The 16,106-nt window shown below is 53.0% G+C and overlaps 1 protein-coding gene across 2 annotated transcripts in view; it reads right to left on the bottom strand.

Annotated features, from left to right (window-relative positions):
* The window catches only part of Appl2 (adaptor protein, phosphotyrosine interacting with PH domain and leucine zipper 2), a 38,074-nt gene extending 25,487 nt beyond the window's left edge, over window positions 1-12,587 (bottom strand). Inside the window, exons 1-3 of one of the 2 annotated variants that reach the window (XM_004844815.3) lie at window positions 12,400-12,587; window positions 8,144-8,242; window positions 105-164 (exon numbers count right to left, since the gene is read on the bottom strand). In XM_004844815.3, coding sequence (XP_004844872.1) covers window positions 105-164; window positions 8,144-8,242; window positions 12,400-12,453 — 213 coding nt within the window. In that variant the 5' untranslated portion in view covers window positions 12,454-12,587. The remainder of the gene's footprint in view (window positions 1-104; window positions 165-8,143; window positions 8,243-12,399) is intronic. The other variant, XM_013072253.3, reaches the window with a different exon arrangement.
* Between the last annotated feature and the right edge of the window lie 3,519 nt (window positions 12,588-16,106).

The following is a 16,106-nucleotide window of genomic DNA, read 5'->3' on the forward strand; positions in this document are numbered from 1 at the left end:
CCTGCACCCCACTTCCCTCCTCCAAGCAAGCAGGCCCAGGCCCACCCGGAGGGCGGGAGGAAGCAAGTGTCCACGCCTGGGCCTCAGGACCATGCAGCAGTTACCTGTTTCTCGTACGCCAGCAGCTGCTTGGAAAGCTGCTGTGTAGCCAGGCACATTTCATTCTGCAGGGAGAAGAGACAAATCAAGTCAGGTTTGTCATGGAGAAAGCCCCTCTCAGCATCCCTGAGAAGTGTGCGCCCCTGTGGGATGGTGAAACACCAATCCCGGCATCGCTTAGAAAACAAGACCGAGACAGGTCAGAAGGTAAAAGCCAGACCACACTTTGGGGCTCTCTGTAGGCCAGAGGGGACCGTGTTGCCTCCCTCGATGCCATGAGGAGCCGCCATGGCGGCACAAGGTCAGGCGACGGCTCATGGTGTTGCCTCCTGCTCGGGCACTGGGGAAGGCAGCATGGGGACAAACCGCAGGCCGTGTCCAGACACAGATGGGCTTGCAATGGCTCAGCGCAGAGCAGGCGGCACTCAGCAAGCGCCAGATGGATGGATGAATGAGTGAACAAATGAATGAGTGAATGAACAGATTAAGCAAGGCAGGGCGAGGCATCTAAACTTCGGGTCCAGAACAATCCCAGTGGAAACATCACTGACAGGGCTGATGAAATACAAGAGCTGAGAGGGAGCCCGTGACTGCCGCGTGCCTCCCGAGGGCTGCGTGGTCACCATGCAGGAGGAGGCTCCCAGCCGCTCGCAGGGGCTGGGCTGCTGCTCTGTGACCCACCAAGTCCCCTCTTCCTCCTGCGTGGGCAGTGCAGGGTTGGAGAGGGATTTGTCCACAACCTTGGCCTCTGCCTGAGGACGCGGCCCTGTGCAGGCTCCGCTGCGCCCCACACACTGCAGAAGCACTGTGAGCCAGTGCGGCAGGCTCAGGTTGCTAAGTGGAAACTGAGGCACAGGGAGGCGCGGTCACCCAGCCAGGGAACGATGGGTCTGTCTGATGCTAGTCGCTCTGAGATGCGACCGGTCAGAGATGAAGCCTCTGTGGCCCACTGCTCCACACGCATTCTGTGGAAAGGGTGGGCTTGGGTCATACGCTCTCAGCCCTAATATTCACGTCTGCTGTTGCAGCAAAAAAAGAGACTGAAACAGCATGGAAACGATGCATGCCACGGCTTCCTGTAGAAGTGGGAGGTCAGCATGTGCCAGACCGCTGCTGGCCCTGCAATGACCCTAATGTCCCCAAACCCTGCAGGCCCACTGCAGCTCCCTGGAGACATTCCTTAAGCTTTGGTCCCTCAGGTCCAGGAACACTTTCTATTCTTCTAGTTCATTCCTTTCTTTGTCTAACTTGGAAATGGCATCCCCCATAGCTGCATCGGTGTCGTTCACAGACCCGTCAACAGACTGGGGGACCACCCTTGTCTTAGTCACTTCCGGTGCTGACACATGGTGCCCGACACCTGCAACTTAAAGGAGGAGCGGCTTATCTTGGGTCAAGGATTTTAGAGGACTCAGTCCAGAGGTGGCTGGTTCAAAGGGGCCTGGCGGAGGAGAGCTGCTCGCAGCATGGCGAACAGGAAGCCGAGAGAGGAGGGGCCAGTGGCCACATCCAACCGGGCCCCCCTGAAGGCAAGGCAGCCCTAACTGTAACCCAACCACCATGCAGAGGTCCTGGCTGTGATCATGCAGGGCTTTAAGGGGATATTTGTGTATAAACTGACACCCCACAGGCCACCTCAGTTCTTCAGAGTCTGCTGGCCAATGCTCCCCATGTCCTGGGAAAGCCTCGCAGGACACTGTCCACTGTCCAGCACTGGCGGGGAGGCCCTTGAGCACCACTGACCCAGCGCCACATGGTCCATGAGGAAGGGGCCACTTTCCATGATGGCTGGGCACAGTGGGACCCTGCCGTGTCCCCCTGGACCTGTCTCCTGCGAACGCAATCTCTCAGCGGCAACATAAGGCAATGCAGGTTCCATCTGCCATGATCATCACCCTGGGGACCAACCACACTCACAAGAGGTGTCACCCACCCAAAGGGACAAAGCTCGCAACGGGGCGTCCTCTGCACTGGGCTCACTGTAATCCTACTCCACTTCCTTTGTGGGACACACGGGGTCCTGACCTGGGGGCAGTGCTGGCCAGTGGCCCATGCCCAGGGAGGGGAGGGTGGGGAGCCGCATAGGTCCCTGCAACAACACTGCAGAAGCGGAGCTGCGGCGAGGAGCTGAATCAGGAACCACAGAGACATAGCCGCTGAGGCGGAGTCTCCCGTGCATACCGCTCACAGGGTGCAGAGGCCTCACACAGTCTCACATTGGCCCTGACTGCTCTCATCCCGTGGGACAAGTGAGCGTGTAGAGGTTCACAGAGGAAGCCCGCAGCTTACTGAAACTCAGATGCCTGGGAACTGGGAAGGCAGAGGCGGCCCAAAGCCCAAGTTCCCAACACCTTGCTGTTCCAACTGTAGAGTGTGATGGAGAAAACAGTGGATGCTCAGGTTTTTAAGAATTTATTACAGTAAAAGACACATCACCTTTAATCTCCCTCACAATTCTTCCCCCTGCTTCAAACACTCATTCCATCATCCTCGCTACTTTCTGCAGCAGCTCTGGAGTCCTCTTTTCTAAGCGGCTTTCGCTGCACTGTTGCGGCTGCCTCAGTGTGCTGAATTGATTCAAAAGATCGATCTTTCATGGTCATTTTTACTTTGAGGAAGAGCCAGAAGTCACACAGTGCCTGATCCCCTGAATAAGGTGAATGAAGACTATTATGACTATTATCCAGATGTCCCCAAAGACTCCTTGGCTCACAGGTGGGGCTTCAGGGAGGCCACTGGATGGTGGATATGTGACACTGGATCAGTCCACCGATGGGTTTATAGCTGGGTGTGATGCTGGGAGGTGAAGCCTGGTGGGAGGAGGTGGTCACGGTGGGCATGGCCTGGAAAGGTCTTCTCCCTCCTCCTCCCTTGATGGCTCACTGCTTCCTGCTACCCTGCCATGGACTGTTTCTCCTCTGCCAGGCTGCCCCGCCTTGGAGCCAACTGACTATGGACTGAAACCTCTACAGACTGTGAGCCAAAATAAACCTGTCCTCTTTTAACTTGTGGGTGTCAGGCATTTTGTTGCAGCAATGGGAAAGTAAGACAAGGATACACCATGATGTCTTTACGAGCCTGCCTTGCAATTGGATGGCACTTGGCAGTAGCCTTCACTACATTCTGATCACACCTTGTGAAGACACTCAGGAAAGAGGACTCCAGAGCTGCTTCAGAAAGTGGCCAGGACAAGGGGATAAGTGTGTTCAAAGTGAGGGCGAGGATTTTGAGGGGCGTTCATGGCAATATGTCTTTCACTGCAGTCAAATTTTATATAAACATTCACCGTGTATTCATCACCTCCCGTATCTAGCTAATACTCAGGTGGGCAGGAGGCCTTGGAGGGCCTACAGACCGGAACGCAAATCTCACACTTTCCTAGCCACAGCCCAGCAAAAGAGGTGGCCCAACACTCAGCTTCGGCACAGAGTCCGAGAGTGACATTCTCTCCACAGCGCCTCAGGTGCCCAACAGGCGCCTGCTGCTGAGCTACGCCTGGAGCAGGCTCTTGAGGCCCCGGGACAGCTCCCGGGCTCCAGCCACACTCTGCTGCATCCCGAGGCTCCTCAGGAACCTGCGCTGGGTGTGGCTCAGTGGGAGACCCCAGCTCAGCACCCACAGGCCCCTGGGTTCTGTGCCCAGCACTGCAAAGACCAAACCAAACCGAACCAAAAAGGCAGCACACCGAGGAGCAACTCGCAGACAGCAGCTCCTGGGCTAGCGAGGACCTCCCGGGGCAGGGGGGCAAGCAGCCAACAAACCCCAGGTGAGCTCTCGGCTGGGGAGGAGGAGATGGCCCCCGGCCGGCGCCCATTCGGGCACTGGCTTCCATCTGTGTGGCCGAGATGCAGCCTGAAGCCAGGGAGCCAACGGTCACTCATCACAGCGCTGTGAAGAACTGGACCCCTCTAGCGCACACGGAGACGGGCTTCTGCTAGGCCCCTTTGCAGCTCGGCTCCGGCACTTGGCTCCAGAGTAAGGTCGGTTCCAGACTTGAAGGCCTGGGTTCAAATTCTGGGTCTGCCACTCATCAGCTGTGTGACCTCCGGCCAGTGGCACAGCTTCCCTGAGCCGTCGTTTCCTCACCTGCGAGCACACACCTATGCTCACCCTACTCCTCTGCTTCAAAAGCTAAAGGAGACCACACTGACGGGACGCCCGGCCTAGCACATGGCTCTTCCATGCACTAATGTAAGTGCAGAGCTGGGTGTGGTGTGCACGCCTGTGATCCCAGCTCGGGGGAGGCTGAGGCAGGAGGATTGGCTGCGTTCAAGGCCAACCTGAATGACACAGGGAGATTCTGTCTCAAAAAAACGAGACAAGAACAGCTGCAGAGAGGGAGCTACGTTGGGTGAAGCCACTTTGCCAGAGGAAACTGAATGAGTCTAACCGTGGCCCTCACCTCAGAAATCTCCACACAAAGTCTACTTATTAAAAAAAAAAAAGAAAACAAAACAAAACAGAAACACCATTCTCATGGCCCTGATCTCCGAGGAGACAGTCGAAGCAAATTTCACTGTAAAGCCCAATGAAACCATTTTAAAAGATTAAAAAATGTCAAACCTTTTTAGGGAAGAAACAAATGGCATATTAAATGTACTGATCGTAAAATCTGTGTGGAGTGAACTCCAAGCGTGTACTGAAGCACCTGTCCACGCAGACTGAAGCTTTAAACATACGTGGCCGACAGCTGGAGACAGCTGAGCGTGCTGTGACCAGCCTCCGCTTCGTTACCGCGAGGAACACGCGGTGAGCGCTTCCTTCTCTAAGACAACCCAGCAGGAAGACTGTTCCCACCTCGAGCTTTGAGAGGCTTGTGATGGGAGGGACGGCTGCTGTAAGGTGATGAAAACCAGCCGGCTGGGTGGCCCATGCCTATAATGGTAGCACTAGGGAGGCTGAGGCAGGAGGATCACTGTGAGTTTGAGGCCAGCCTGAACTACATATGGAGACCCTGTCTTAAAAACCAACCAAACAGGGCCTGGATTTAGCTCAGTGGCACCACACCTGCCTCACAAGCACAAGGCCCTCAGTTCGATCCCTGGTAACAAAAACAAAGAAGCTGAAAGTCACTTACAGCCTATAGCTTCGTTCCAGAGCTTTAGCCAGATAAAATTTAAAACTTCCCCAAACCAGCCACAAGAAAGGAAACTTCTCACAGAACTTTCTCAGTTTTTTTCTGGCTCTTCCTTTTTCTCCAATAAAGAGCCAACAAACATTTGTTCCATCACGATCCATTATTTACCACATAATCTGTTTAAAATATCTTATACACAATTATCACTTATCAGCAGCATAAAGCTAGTTTCAAGATAAACTACATCTTGATTACTTTTTTTTTTGGTACCAGGGATTGAAATAAACTATATCTTGCTAAGTGTCTGTTCTTAAAAATGAAATCATAAAACTCTAATTCAACATGGTTAAGTATAAAGGACCTAAGGAATAACATGAAATAAACCAAGGAAACAAAACTCAGGAAGAAATCGAATGCAAACTCTGAAAAGTACTGCTATCTTAAAACACATATGCATCAAAGCAACTGGTCAAAGAGATTCTGAAGAGTTTTCTTTTTTAAATTAAAAAGGAACAAAAGAAAACACAACCTCCAAATTTTCCAGTAACCCTGATAAACCAAGTGAGCCGCCCTGCGGGTATCTACACAGCAGGTGCTGCAGGGAGCCAGGCAGCAGGGGTTTCTGGCCTCGGAGAAGCCCCGTGATGGTCATGTGCTGTGAACTCAAAGCTGGCTTCCAGCCTTTCAGAATGCAAGACCTACTTAATATTGGCAAAACCTAGTTTTTTGGCTCACAGGGAAAAAAACGCATGAGAGACTGCTTCAACTCTCCAAACAGAGGATTCAGCAGAGAGAAAAAGGGAGGGCAGAGGCAGTGGGCAGGGCCGACACATAACAGTCTCTAAGTCTGGGGGCCTGGAAGCCTTAACTGGCTTCACACAGTGACAGTATTCGGATTACTGAGGAGCAAGCTAGTTCAGACATAAGCCCACTAAAAAAAAGTTTTTAGGGCTGGGGATTTAGCTCAGTGGTTTCACCGCCTGCTGAGCAAGTGCAAGGACCCAAGTTCGATCCCCGGTACCAAAAAAAAAAGTTTTTAATTTTCTTAAATCTGAACTATCTGGGGAAAATACAAAAACACACAACATAAAAATCAAGGCTTCAAAATAAGAACTGACCAACTACTCGTGTCCCCAAGTCTAGCGTGTTAACCCAAACAAACAAGCAGGCAAGAGAGCAGTTTCTTCCAGGCGGAAGCCCAACTCTGACTGAGTTAGGCTTGCGCGGGCGTCCATCCACCTGTTACGGAGTCTGCAGGTGTCAGCTTCAACAGGGGCTCCTCACGCTGACACCCGGACACCTCCAGACAGCACTGCGTGGGCGTTCCCGCCCCGTGTTCTCATCTGTCCGCCATCTGTTCCAGTCAAAGGCCTGGGAGTCTCTCTTTAAAGTACACTGCTATGTTCAATGACACACAGTGACCATACGTGGATTGATCAGGGCAAGCTGCTGCTTAGCGGAACCCGAAGTCTCGCCGTCGGATAGGCATGGGGATAACAACACTGGCCCCTCAGGGCGGCTGGCTGAGGGGCTGCAATGAAATAACCCCTGGCAGAGCCCCGAAACCACCTGCACTCCATGGATCTTGCCCATGAGCATCACTATCCCTGGGACCCGCCTGGGATGGCCTGGACCTCGAATATCCCCAAGGCCCACATGTTGAGGGCTCAGTCACCACACGTGGCCACCGAGAATGGTGGAACCTTAGGGGTGGGGCCTGGTTGGAGGAAACAGTCATGGGGGGACCCTTGAAAGGGGACACTGGGACCCCGGCCCTGTCTGCTCCCCCGTACCACTTCCGGCCACCCTGAGGTGAGGAGTTTACATCTGCCGTGATGCATGGGCTCATCACGGGGCCAGAGCAGCAGCAGGCCAAGCACCAGAGGCTGAAAACTCTCCAGGAGCCAAAATGAACCTCTCTTCCTCATCAGCTGGTTTTCTCAGGTGTCTGTGGCAGCTCCAGAAAGGTGACTGCTGAACTCTGTGGGCAGAGGCGCCTCCGCCCCTAGCACTTCCAGTCAGGGCTGGGAACTGTGTCTGTGTCCTGCCCAGCAGGAGGCTCTGTGACAAGGGTGGACGCTGCTCCCATGGAGAGACAGACAAGGAGACAATGAGTGATGACACAAGGGCTGGGCCGCTCCACTAACGACTGGACACGGTCATTAGGAGCGTCCACCACCCACGGTGGCGCTTAGGTCTGCAGAGATCACGGGTGAGGAGAAGAAATATGAGCACACCCAGATTTGGGCTGGCAGGGAGTCAGCATGAAAACTCTTCCATGCCACGACTCTGCAATGTGTAACACAATCCTGTTTCTAAGCAACTCACAAATCTGCCCTCAGAAAGTGACACACATGGCGTTTTTTGAGTCTACAAGCTTCCTTTTTGCAGCTCAGCAAGTTATTTTCCATGGGTCTGCAAGCCCAAGGTATTTGTTCCTCAAAACAAGGCCGCCAGCCCATCGCTCAGGGCTGCGGCTCCAGTCTTCGAGGGGAAGCCGTGGGATCCAGCCCTGCCTTACCTGGCGACACCCAAGACGCCTCGAGTAGAGGGAGACAAAGCTCAGGAGCCACACACTCATCCACTTGCGGGAAGAGGAGACGCCCATGGTCCCCTTTTGGGTTAAATTAACATAAAAAGTTCAAAGCAGTGAGATGTCCCTCTCGACTGGTTCTTGTTACAGGAAAATTACTCTTTCTCAAGGAAACAGACTGTCTTTGACTTTGTGAGGTGAACAGAAATGAGAAAAAGAGTTCTGATTTTATTTCAAAATTATAAACCTTCTTTTTTTGAGTCTTGCTATGTAGTTCAGGCTGGCCTTGAACTCACTACTGAACTCATCGTGATCCTCCTGCCTCAGCCTCTCAAATGCTGGGATTACAGGTGTGCACCACTCATGTGCCTGGTTAAAATTTTAACTATTTTTCTGACTATGATTTCTCATCCCCCGGGGAAGGGCAGGCTTACCTGGGCCCCATAGACTCGCTGCATGGCCTGCAGCAGCTCGTTGGTATAGACGGTGAGAGTTCCAGCATCCTCTTCAAAGACGCTCAGCAAAGAGCGGGTCTGCAGGAGGAAGAGACATGGGGTCGGTTTGTTTCTCGGGGTTAGTTACACACCCGTGCGCACGCACACACACACACACACACACACACACACACGTGCACAAATAAAACAAGGCGGCAAGGTGTCTGGGGTTTTCTTGTTTACTTCCTGCAGGGGATCCAGGAGCTACAAGAGGGCTCCTTCGGGGCAGGGCCAGGCCGTGCAATGTGTTTTCGGGCCAGCAGCTGTTAAACCTTAAGGCAGCTGGGGACAGGGCTCAGTGGTAGAGTGCCCTCCTGCGCTGTTCGAGGTCTGAGCCCCATCAATGCAAATGGGGGGGGGAGGCGCTGCGGGGCCACTGTCCACCTGTCCTGCAGCCCCACCTGTGCACCTGTGAACCCTGGCAATGAAACAGTGATAGCAGCCGGCCTCTCCCTGCACGGGGAAGGAGGCCAGGCTGTCCACAATTGGGTGTGGCAGTGGGGCGTGGTCAGCCTGGCTCCCACTGCTGGGTTCAGGGCCAGCGTCCTGCAGAGTGCATCCTATTCCTGCTCAAGACACCACAGGCCAGATGCATGGATTCTGCCACCGTTGATTCAATCAACTCTCAGACTTGGGGCCAGGAATCTCACAGCCGGGCCGACCCTGCAGGAGGGCAACTGAGTGCAGGTCCGGGCTGGGAGGCACCTAGGCAGGCACTGAGCTCTCAGGGGCCTGTTCACCGGTGCTGTAGGCACATGCGCCAGGGTGTCCCCTCAGGACTGCCCAGCACTGTGGGAACCTCAACCGCGATCTTTGGAAGAAACACTGTGCTGGGAACATATGTCACTCTTCAAAACTCCAGGGGCTCTTTTTTTTTTTTTTTTTTTGGTACTGGGGATCGAACTCGGATCCTTCTGCTTCCAAGGCAGGCGGCAGAACCACTGAGCTAAATCCCGGGCCCTGGGGGCTCTTTTTCTAAAATTTGTTTTGAGGCAGGGTCTTGATATGTAGCCCTGGCTGGCCTTGAACTCACTGGGATCCTCCTGCCTCAGCCTCCCGAGGGCTGGGATTACAGGTGTGCACCACCACGCCCAGCTACAAGTAGCTCTTTTTATTCTCAGTCCAAACAAAGCTCAGAGAGGGTGAATATCTTGCCAAAAGCCATATTCAGGATCTGAATTCCATCCTTTCCCTGCTACCCGACCCTCTCCGCAGTGCCTGTGGCAGGGCCCTATGGCATGGCAGTCATTTACCTTAGAGTCAAAACAACCTGGGTGATGCCCAGTCAGACAACCCCGGACATTCTCAATAGCATAGGAGTGTGGAATGGTCTGATTTTAACCGTGCTGATTATTTTACAAAGTGTCAAAGTTAAAAACAAAGTTCTCATATGCAGGAGCAAAGCACTGACACCAGCAAGCCCGAGTGAGCTCCTGTGCCCAGCATATCTCTGCAGGCTGAGAGTTGAGAGCGAGCTGTCCCTTCTTCCCAGTCTCCCCCTGGCCGCACTGCACACACTGTGCCGGAACCACGGCCTCCTTATCTGTCCCCAGCACAGACCGTGCGACAGCCAGCAGCAGCTGCACCTGTCTTGTTCATGATCGCATTCCCAGCGGGCAGTGCTGGGCAGAGACCCTGCAGCACCCGCCTGTCACCTGTGGGGGAAGGGGAAGGACCCAGGCGTGCACACACTGGCTCTCAACACGGCGCAAGCTACAGAGAGAAAATGAACAGCCGAAGCTGAGGTCACTGATTCCATTCAGCTCCTCCCAGGCCACGTGGTTCAGATACAAAAGCTTTTGTGTGCATTCAGTTTGTCCTGTGCAGCAGGTTACTGAAGCAACAACCCTCCTGCTCTTGCACCTAGCACCGGAGGATGCAAACAGTAGATGGTTTCTGAGGATCTTTTCCTCTCAGGGAAACAACACTTCAGGTCAGCCATGACAGGAAGCCATGGGTGAGGAAACTGGGTAGCACCAGTGATCTCCTTTTCCAGTCCTGCCGCTGTCACTTTGGTACGTCCCAACTCGGCCAGGTTACTTAGCTCTCTGCTGCTCGGTCACTTCCGAGAGAACTGTAGCAAGTCCAGCAAGAGCTGGGGGGTTTCAGGAGTCAGTGATAAAGCCCTAGGAGCAGAGCTGGCGCAGAATGGCAGGATCCAGGCACTCGCTGCTGCTCTCATTCTTCCCTGAGAAAATCAAGGAAAGGGATGCGACTGTTTCCAGCTCCAAGCCTGTGCCCGCCCCTCCAGTGTGCAGTGTTGACCGGCACCTGCCGCACAGCAGAGCGAGACCACCCCACAGCCAGCCTCCCCTCTGCAGCAGCTGCACCAAGACCTCAAAGGGTGGCAATCAAGTCCCAACATAGCGACAAACTCCCTACATTAAAGGAACACTAAGCTGGGTGTGGTGGTGCACACCTGTAATCCCCTCCCCGTGGGAGGCTGAGGCAGGAGGAGTTCCAGGCCAGTCTGGGCTACATGGTGACTTCAAGGCCAGCCTGAACTGCACAGTGAGGCCCTGTCTCAAGGAAAACAATTTAAGAAGCAACATTTTTAAAGGAACATTAAATAGGAATGGCAATGCGTCTATACTTCTCTTCCCACGCACAGGCTCAAGGTTATAAACCACAAAGATACGACAAGACTTAAAGCTTCCAAAGCACCTCGGAGACCATCTGCTCCACATCCCTCTTCTACAGAGGGTCTGCAGATGAGAAAAACGAGCCGGCCACAGGATGGGACGTCACTAGCATGGGACGTCACTAGGCCAAAGCGCAAGGTAGCTAAGCCAGCGCTGAGACCCAGCTGTCCTGGCTCCTCTGCCAGTCCTCCTGCCCCCCACAGCCCTGCACACCCACTCCGAAGTTGTGTCTGCTGGTTTGCGGGACAGCCGAAGTTTCAGAACGCGATTTGTCAGCGAGGACAAGCAGAGGCCAGAGTGACATCTGCACCCGAGCTGGCTATCACCAAGTCCGGTTAGGGAAGCAGCGCATCCGTGCTCAGTCTCTCCAGCCCAGAGCTCACAATGACAGTCAGAAACTTCATGCTCTGTGCTCAGACCCCACAACGGGGCCCCTGATGGGAAATGCTCTCCAGTCCGGGCTCTGGTCTGACCCGAATACCCCAAGTCCAGAGCTGGATAAAGCGGCCTCTGAGAAGGCAGTCACCCGAAGGATCTCAATTTGCGCAAAACACCAGCCACAGCTTGCTTAGTTTCCTGCTGTCCATGGGTGTGTGTGCGTGTGTGTGACAAAGAAAGGACACAGGACACAGGTGACCGCCCTGTGCCTCGCTCTCCATGGAGCGATGGAGACTGAGGGCAGGGAAGGATGAGAGGCTCCCGGGCCAGGCCGTCCTGTCCGACCAGAAGGACAGGGAGGGGACCCAAAGGGGACTCAGAGCAGTGTGGCTTAACCGCACTGAGTTTTCAAGAGTTGAGACGCTAGGGATAAAGACGCTTATTTAAATCGCCCAGGCACGCAGGCCCAGGAGCAGAGGGGAGGCAGGGGGCATGGAGAGGCCGCCAAAGCCGAGGGCAGGTGCGCTGAGCTGCACTGCGGTCACCGCACTCTTCCAGGGTCTGCACACCGCTGCCCCGCCCACGCTCCCAGGACTGGGCTCACACTCGGAGCAGAGCGGCGGGCCTTCTGATCTCCTCTCCACACACGGGAAACAGTGCCAAAGGGAGCCCACGACGCCTGGGGAAAGGAGCCGGCGTTCTGCTTCCCGCTCTGGGCCCTAAATCCACCAGATCTCAGCACAGCAGTTCCCGTGGAGCCAGACTGACCTACTCCGACCCGAACTCCACAGGCTTCTTCCCATCTAATTCTAACACGGGTACATTATCCCTATTTCACAGAGGACAAAGCCAACGCACAGCCGGTAGGGATGGTGAACGACTGGCATCTCCGCACTCTGGGAGGCTGAGGCAGGAAGATCGCCAGGTCCAGTCCAGCCTGGTCAACTTAGCGAGACCCAGTTTCAAAATAAAACGGGCTAGGGATGGAGCTCAGAGTGAAGGCCCTGTGTTCAATCCCCAGTATTGAGGGGGAAAAAGGCAGAGAAGGTGACGTCCCCTGCTCGGGACACCCCCGGCTAATCCAGTGGGAGGGGGGGCGGCGACACCGTGCTGGGCCGCGGCGGCCTTAGGTCCCCAGCTCTGCCCAGCTGCGCGAGGGCGCGGCAGCGGCGGTACCTGGGGGCTGTCCTGCAAGGCCTCCTCCAGCAGGAGCTTGTCCACGGAGGGCATGGCGCGGCGGGCGAGGGGCGAGGACAGGCCGAGGACGGGCCGAGGACAGGCAGAGGACGGGACGCTCCGTGCTCCGGGACTCGGTCGCTGCTCCGGCCGCCGCGGCCCCGCCCCTCCCAGACTAGCCCCGCCCCCGATCGGGCACGCCCCCTCAATGTCCCTCCCCAACCTCGGCAGATCAACAGGAAGTGTGGCGAGCGCCCAGGGAATCACAGGAAGTGGGTCGGTCACGCTTCCGGCCGTAGGCCCACCCTCGCGGGGAGCCCGAGCCCGCTTATAAAATGAAGGAGTGGGAGGGTTCTGTAAGTGAGGCTGTCCTCTGGCCTGTGCCGGTCAGTGCCTAGAAAGACAAGAAAGAGGAGCTCGAGGGTGGAAAGATAGAGTTGTTCTGCCTGTGGCTGCTCAGAAAGCCATTGAGTAGGAGGAGATAAAAGGAACAGATTTGCTGCTGTTACTGTCAACCACCCACTTTTTTTTAGGTACTGGGGAGCCCTGAGCTACATCCTCAGTCCTTATTTCCTTGTTTCTTTCCTTCCTCTCCTCTCTCCCTCTCTCTCTTTTGACTCTGAGAGTGGATCGCCCCGAGTTGTCCAAGCTGGCCTCGAACTCGCAGTCTTCCTGCGTCAGCCTTCGGAGTAGTTGGGATTACACATGGCTCACCCGGCCGGCTCTCGCCTTTACTGTGAACGGAGAGACATCCCTACACTTCTCACACCGATTTTACTAGATAAATGTCAATTCCCCGAAACAGCTCTGAGAAGAGAGGTCATTTAAGTCTGGAAGAAAACTGGATAGCTCTGAATCATCTGTGACATTCAGAAACAACCGTTTTGGAAATCACAGCCATTTGATTTGAACTATGATAATTAGATCCTATCCTCCTGGCTTGTTACGGTTTTTCATTTTGGAGAATTTTATGATCAAATTTTTAGAATTGGAATGGAGAGGTAATCTAGTTCAGTGTTGTCATTTAAAGATAAGAAAATGGATCCCAGTGAATGAGATGATTTGGTCAGGTATACAGCAAAAGCTACAGGGAGAAGAGCTGTGAGAGGGATAAGGAGACTGCTGAGGCAAGGTGACATCTTTTTATGGCAAAGGCGAGGGTCTCCGAAGTCCCTTCTTAGGAATCAGCAATTTTGTGCAAGAGAATACATCACCAAAATCAGCGGAAGAATATGATGCTACACAAATTATATATTCTGCAGAAACAACCTAGATACATCAAGAGAACTTGCCATGCAAACTCTTCCGGACGTCGATAGCCCAGTCTCCTATCACAAACACCAGTGCCATATTCCCTTGGTTCTGGACAGTGCCCACCTGCCCTGAACTATTGTCTGGCTCCCATCTATCATCCTTTTCCACAACATATTTCTGCTCTTGAAGTAGAATCTTGCTTCTACTATGGTGCTTCCTTTTCCTCATTCTACCAAGTGCCATTCAGTTAATTTCTCCTTGTGCAATATTCCACTCTTTCTGGACCAAAGTCCTCTTCCCCAAGGCCAGACACAAGCTCTTCTTTTCCAGTGATTGTAGGACTGATCCGAGGGTATGACTGTACTAGTGGAAAAGACATGCACACATTTTCATTTCAAAGCACATCAAAAGGGGACAGCACTTTCCAGAACCCTTGAAGGGACTCTTTATTGCCTTAGGAATCGTCATATTTTTCAAGAATCACCTCATCTTCTAATTAAACTATATTTCCTCAAGCACCAATATTAAGAATTGTTGAACCTGTGTTGTTACACTATTTTGCTTGAAACTACATATTTCATTATTTGTCTGCATTTTATTACTACATTATGAGCTAAATACCCTTCAAGCAATTTCTAGGCACTTAAGTACCATTTATAACATTGTTTCTGTGGGAAACTAGATTCCAAAGGCAAAACAAGTTACAAAATGAAATCTGAAATATAACACATTTATAAACCCTTTAACTCATTTCATTAATCCATCCCATTATTCATTCATTCATGTAATAAATGTAAGGTGCTGTCCCTATTTTGCTGTCTTTACTGGTATTATGGACTACATAAGACAAATATTTTGTAAACATGAAAAATTGGAAACGTTTCACTGAAAAGTATCTCTCCCGGGAAAGTATGATGAGGGTGAGTTTCAGACACCCAGCCCCTGGGCCGGAAACACAAGGTCAGTGCCCAGAAGTGCAAAGGCCAGTGGTTGGAGGGCTCTGGCCTCTGTGCGCTAAGGAATTGTGACCTTCTTCCCACCGAACCCCAGCAAGAAAGGTGGGCAGGAAGCACAAACGTGTATTCAGGAGGACCAGGTCAAAGAAGGACTGGGCCTTGGAAAATAAGAGGGAAAGGCAGGAAGGAAGGAGGCCCTGCTGGGGAAGGGCCTTGGGGTCCACATGGCGAAGAACGTGCATTGGGATTCTTTCCTCTGCCTGCAATCCCCTTTCCCCTGCTTCTCTCTGCTGAGCCCAACTGCGACCTTCGAATCCCAGGTTCGTGTGACTCTGTGTGCGTGTTCATGTGTGTGCACGTATGTGTATGCCTCCAAAGCCTTTCATTTGCTTATGTACCCCTGTTACGGTTTAGACCCCCAAAACTCTCATGCTCAGGGGCAGGGCTTTTGGGAGGGGACTGGATCCAGCCTCAGAGCTGACGTGCCGTCAGGAGGTGGGGCCTAGTTAGAGGGGTGTTGCTGGGGGCGTGGCCTGGAAGGGTTTCTCTCCTTTCCTGGCTCCTCCCTTCTCTCTGCTTCCGGCCGCCATGATGTGAGCAGCTTTCCTCCACTCAGACCCTTCAACCACGGTATTTCTGCCTTGGAGCTGGCCAGCGGTGCAAGGACCGAGACTTCTAAAACTGTGAGCCAAAATCAACCTCTCCTCTAAATTGTGGGTGTTGGGTATTGTGTCTTAATGATGAGGAAAGCGACTAAGACACCCCCGCAAGCAAAATAGATCTTCCTCTCCTCTAGTATGCTTCAGTGGCTCTTGGCTAGCTCCTTCTAGAATAACACCCCTTGTGTTTGTTCTCACCCTGACTTTCCAGCTAGAGTGAGCAGGAACCTTGTCGTATTCGTTGCTGTAATTGTAGTACCTCATACACTACCTTACACGCTGCTCCAGAAATGCTTACTAAGATACAGCGTATTTTATTATAACTTACACGTGGTTAGTATTCCTGCATTTAAAAAGTGTTTCCACAAATCTCACTTCACTTAATACCACAGTGCTGTGATCCTTTTCAGTTTTTCACTTACTATTCGGCACCTACTATTTGCTGGACTCTTCTAGATGCTGAGGGTGTAACCTGAAACAAATAAAATTCTTTGCCCTAATGCAGCTCATATTTGAATAGAGGGGATAACAGTAAACAGATGCAAATTGATAAGCACCTGATGACCTTTGGCAAAGGAATAGAGGACTATAGGTGGTGAGGTAAGCAGGAAGGATCCTTTGAGGTGGCCAACATTTGGGCAGAGATTTGAATGAAGTAAGTGAGCAAGCCCAGCCGGAGGGAAGAGCGAGTGTTAAGGCCCTGAGGCATGTTCAATAGCTTGAGGATGAGCAGAAGGGCCAGTGTGGCTGGCATAGAGTAAGCAAGGAAGACTGGGAGAAGCAGAGGTTGAAGGGATGCCAGCCACCAGGTTGCAGAGGATGGAGGGTTTGGTCTGAG

Source organism: Heterocephalus glaber, unplaced genomic scaffold (genome assembly GCF_053883595.1).
Source record: "Heterocephalus glaber isolate CG9 unplaced genomic scaffold, H.glaber_assembly_v1.0 deba00001572, whole genome shotgun sequence".
Classification (NCBI taxonomy): domain Eukaryota; kingdom Metazoa; phylum Chordata; class Mammalia; order Rodentia; family Bathyergidae; genus Heterocephalus; species Heterocephalus glaber.